The sequence below is a fragment of the Tupaia chinensis genome, unplaced genomic scaffold (assembly GCF_000334495.1).
Source record: "Tupaia chinensis unplaced genomic scaffold, TupChi_1.0 Scaffold000622_1, whole genome shotgun sequence".
Lineage (NCBI taxonomy): Eukaryota > Metazoa > Chordata > Mammalia > Scandentia > Tupaiidae > Tupaia > Tupaia belangeri.
The window spans coordinates 6677894-6683255 of record NW_006160142.1 but is presented as its reverse complement, the minus strand read 5'-3'; the positions used below and the strand labels follow the sequence as shown (position 1 = coordinate 6683255).

General features: G+C 50.1%; 1 protein-coding gene across 1 annotated transcript in view; it reads right to left on the bottom strand.

The window, feature by feature from the left end:
* The window catches only part of EML6 (EMAP like 6), a gene marked incomplete at its 5' end in the record, with an annotated part of 331238 nt that overhangs the window by 26991 nt on the left and 298885 nt on the right, over nt 1-5362 (bottom strand). Inside the window, one exon of the mRNA XM_027775960.1 lies at nt 1865-1943. Coding sequence (XP_027631761.1) covers nt 1865-1943 — 79 coding nt within the window. The remainder of the gene's footprint in view (nt 1-1864; nt 1944-5362) is intronic.

The window sequence follows — 5362 nt, the reverse complement described above, 5'->3', positions numbered from 1 at the left end:
GTTTTTGCTATAGGACATGTGTGCTTGCCAGAAAGACAGAGAGAGACAGAGAGACAGAAAGTGAGAAATTACCTCCCGGAGGGATGGCCACACCACAATCCCTTCTCCTCCATTCTCCTCTTGGGATCTTGGGCACACACACGCATGTGCCTGGCATGAGTTTAAGCCACCAGATCTGGAACTCGAACCGCGGTCGACTACATGGGAGTCCAGCGATGTAACCATTACGCCATCTGCTGGTCCCCAGATCAGTTCTTAATTCTATTTGACACAAATGCATTGGCCTGCTCCTCCATGCCTGGCACTATGCTGGCTGGTAGGACACAAGGTTAAGAAGTGGGGAGCAGACCAGCTGGTGGCCTGGTGGTTGAAATGGCTGGATCCCACATGGCCAACTGTGTAGTTGAGTTCTGGACCCAGGGGCTTGAGAAACATGCCAGGTACATGTATGTGTGTATGTGCCCAAAATCCCCAAAGGAGGGAGACATGGAGGAGAAGGGTCCTTGGTATGACCACTTCTTATGGGGAGATGCTTTCTCACTCCCCTACCCCCTCCATTTCTCTTGGGCAGGCACACATGACTTCTAGGGGAAAAGGGTAGTTCAAGGAGCCGTCAGAAGAGAGCTCATGAGGAGCTCAGCTGAGCAGAGCAGAGGCACCACATTGACCACATTGGTTTACGTGGCTTTTGGCCCTGAGACCCTCTTTTTTCCGATGCTCAATCACACCTCCTGACTTGTGCTGTACTGTGTGATAAATCCTCCCCCAATAACTTCCCACTTTTCAATAAAAAATGTGAAGGCAGATTTTTCTGGTCTCATGAGTTTATGGACTAGCAGGGGAGACATGAATGAGAAATAAAGGCAGTAGAGGGCATGATGAGGGCTGTGGCACAGGGAGTGTGAGAGGGCTCGGGGTGAGGGGCATCAGGGAAAACCACACAGAGGAGATACCAGAGAAGGGCTTGGGAGGCCCAGGGTGAGGGAGGGCCTTCTGAACAGAAGGGATGAAAACACTGGGCTTGACTCCAAGGCCCTCAGAGAACCTTAGTGGTGGCTTTGGGGGTTGGAGACTGAATTGCAGCAGAGAATCACAAGCCCTGTGAACTCAGAAGGTGGCTCTGGGTAAGGTTGTGAAAGCTGTGAACTTGAATCCCATTGGCAATGTAGAAATCTCCTGGGTCATAAAGCCAGGTTGAAGCATGAAAGAATTAAATGTGAAAGAGCCAACTCTGGGGGTGGCAGGAGATGTGTCCAAGAGGGAGGGGAGAGCCGAAGGCAGAAAGAACCATGAAGAGGTCTCTGCTAAAACAGGTTTACTAGAGCTGATTTTCAAGTCTCAACAGCTGAGTTCAAATCCTTCACTTATTGGCTTGGGGATCTTGGGCACAGGACCTATCGACCCCCTGAACTTCCTTAACCACTGTGTCCTTGTTTGTCAAATGGAAAACATGACAGAACCTAGCTCACATGTGCAAGGACTGTGGGCTGCACGTCACGAGCAGCGTGTAGTGTAAGGCCTGACACGTCAAGCGCTCAGGCAACACTGGAGTTGGTGACTGAGTGCTCTCTCTCCCTCTCCTTCTGGTCCATAAATGGAAAGCTGAGGGGGCCTGAGAGGCACTGGGGTGAAGGAAAGGAGTCATACTCGAAGGACCAGGAAGTCATAGAGTTAAAAGATGGGACCTAGTGGCAGGACTGGGGAAGGAAGAATGTGATCCACTATGTGTGATGCTGGTCCCTGTGATTCTGGACACAATGCTGTGCAGAAGGGAGAGGGGACAAGAGGGAGCCAGTGGACATATTGGGCCCACTGTGGAGAACATGCACATCACATCGAAAGCAAAACAGTTTCACCTCCTCACCTCAACCAGCTTCTTTTTTTTGGTGATATTGTTCTTCTGGAGTTTCTCAGGCTGGGGAGCTGCTCGGCTAACAGGTGGCCTGAAACAGAGAGTGGCCAGAGGAAGCAGTGTTCAACCGTAGGTGGTGTGTGTGCCTGCTGGCATGGTCGGTAAGGCCGGTGCCAGGCTCCTCTCTCCTCCCCTACTCAAAGGACCCCCCCACCTGGTTTGCTCTGTCTTCCTTCTCCTCCTCCCTTCATTCCTCCCCACCTGGAAAGTAGCTTCTGACACCAGCTGTCCATGTGACAAGGCCTAGATTCCCAGGCACAGGTGGGCTTCCCATACCTGAGGCACCTAGTCAGGATCAGTCCCTCCTCCCCCATCCACCCATCCCAGGAAGAAGCCAGAGGGGCTTGTCTGAAAACTAAGGAGTCCTATCGGTATGAGAAGGAAGGGGCCATGCTTCCTGTAACACTGGCTCTTTTTCAGGCCAGGATGTGCCTATGTTGTTCAGAATTAGGTAGTAAAAGATCCCAGCGGCTGTGAGATGGGAGGGATCTCAGAGCCAGGCTTTGGACTAGGTCCTGAGGCCATATGCAAAATGCCCAGGTCAGCTCACGGCCCAGGTCAACTCGCTACCCAAGGTCAGCTTGCTACCCAAGGTCGGCTTGCTACCCAGGGTCAGCACACTATCCAGGGTCGGCTTACTGCCCAGGTCAGTTCACTACTCAAGGCTGGCTTGCTACCCAGAGTCAGCGCGCTTCCCAAGGTCGGCTCACTACCCCAGGTCAGCTCGCTACTCAAGGTCAGCTTGCTACCCAGGGTCAGCGCACTACCCAAGGTCGGCTTGCTACCTAGGGTCAGCGCACGATCCAGTGTCGGCTCGCTACCCCAGGTCAGCTCTCTACCCAAGAGGACAAGCAGAAAGGGAAGGGATGAGAAAAAGATATCAGGCCTCCCACTGGGTCCTATATGTTAGGGTTACAGTCCATGTTCAGCTGCCACCACACCAAAGGACGCTTTCCTCTCTCATTTTGGGGGATTGGGGCCTCCAGATTTAACTAAGAGAGTTCTGATGGGCAAGCTCTGGTATGGGTTGGCCAATTCTCAGTGATGGGGGTTCCTGCAATCAGACTTCTCTAAGTTCAGGAGACGGGCATGGGTGGAGGGCCACCTGCACCGGCCCCCGCTGTGTATTCCAAATCCACTGGCTATTGCTTTCAGATAGGCAAAGAGAAAGGATTACCTTGATCCCCTTGTAAGCAGCAAACAAAGCCAAGTGAGACACTTAGTACAGTTTAGAGCAGCATTAGCACCACCTCATTCATGCACAAGCACTTTCCAAGTGGCCAGACATTCCTGTGTGGCACAGACCATGCTTCCCCAGCATGCCAGCAAAGAACTAAAACAGAAATGAAAGAGTGCACCAGTCTACAAATTCAGAAAGCTCATACCCTGGCGTCTCTGGGCAAACTCTGCACTAAAGCGCCTACAGAATAGGGAGAAAAAAGGAAGCATTGTCAATGCTTCCCGCACACTCTCTCTGACTTTCCGAGTGTGGCTGGGGACTCGGCTTATTTGAGAGTGTGTTGGGGAGAAACTGGTTATCGGAAAAACAATGACATCTTCCTGGATGTCACTGGGAGTTCTGCACAATGATTGCTTTGTTGCCAAATCAAGTTCAACTCATAATTTAGCCTAATGCTTCCCAGCGGTTGGTAGGTCAGCTTGCCTGCCGAACAGCTTGCAGGGTATTTGTTGTTTCGTCTTGTGCAGGGTAAAACAAGGTACCTTTATTTCCTCAGAAATGCTTTAATCAAAACATGTTATATAATCATAAGTGATAATTGGACCAAATGGTATTATAATCACCACCACAGAGCGAGGAGAGAACACATCCCTGCAAAACGACACCCCCAGATGACATCATCGCCACCAAAATGAGTAAAATATGCTTTAAACCCTCAGAAAAACATGTTATATAATCATAAGTGATAATTGGACCAAATGGTATTATAATCACCACCACAGAGCGAGGAGAGAACACATCCCTGCAAAACGACACCCCCAGATGACATCATCGCCACCAAAATGAGTAAAATAGGGAGATTGGGGGCATGCCAGTCCTCACAATTAGACACTTCCTTCACATTAATTATCGCTTCCCAAGACATCTGCTCTTTCTTCTGTTTTAGTGGGACTTTCGAATGAAATCCATGGGTTTCTTCTTTCACCTAAGAATGTCTAAGTGGATGAGAAAAGCAAGCCAGGGTCTGTGATGAGAGCAGGTGGACGCTAGAACTATGGCACAGCTCATAAGGCATACTTCCAGATTAAACACGGGGTTGGTTTCTGGGGTACACACAGGCTGTATAATACGCGGGATATTATACAGTGGGTATAGAGTATGCACACGAGCACAGACACTGTGTATGCATATATACATGGGCTGTATATATATACACGCAGAGGCAATCTGATGCTTTTTTCACCTTGATTTTCAGTAAAAACTGAAAAGTAAAGCAATCTCAGAATGTGTCTTTCTTATTTCACAAGCACGTTTACAGCTGTATTGCTTCAAAACCGAAGATGAGAGGAGCAAGGGGAAGAGACCTGCATTGTGGCAAATTCAGCGGGTTTTGAGTATTGGCCTTCGCGGCTGTGGATTCTGCATGAACACTTAGTACTGGATGTTCACTGAACACCTGTGCTTTTCCAGAATGGCATGAATACTTACTTGACAATTCCCTGCCTCCAAAGGAAAGCAAGTTAAAACACAATACAAGTATTAAAGGCTTCTTTCCAAGCATCTATAAACAGTGTTCGTAACATCAGATGTGGGAGGAACTGCCGAACCTTTCAAACACAGCCAGACGCCAGGGGTTTAGCATTTCTCAGTGGATCTAAATCTTTCCACATTCAGATTCCACTGGAAACGTGACTCTGAAAAGCTTTGCTGAGGTGGGAAAGAGCAGAGGAAGTGAGGATATTCGCTCACGTTCAGTCCATAAACTCTATTGTTGGTTGCTCCCATTTGGCACAGGATGGGGAGCAAGGAAGAGTGGGTGCAGCTGGGAGCTGGTAGGGAGCCCTGGCAGGATTACAAGTGAGGAGAGGGAGAGGGGGGTCAGAGGCAGGAGGGGCAGGGACACAAAAGGGCCTGGTAGGGGCTAGTAGGACTTAGAATTGACTCAGGGAGACAAAGGAGAGAGAGCTCTCATTGGGCAAGACATTTAAGGAGGGAGTCTGGCAAGAAAGCAAAGACACGGGATAATGAGGAGAGAGGGCGATGGAGAGGTCCGAGCTCTAGAGGAGAGAGCAGCGAGCCAGGGGAGAAAGGGCAGAGGCAGGAAGCCCAGGGACTGGCCTGTGAACGCAAGTACGTGACCTGGTGCTGAGTAACGAGCCAGCCCCATCTTGCCCAGTGCTGGGGTACAGATCCACTCCACACCTGTGGGTAGAGTCACACCTTGTGGCACATTCTGTGGGCAAGGCAGGACCACAGGAAGTTCAGTTCCT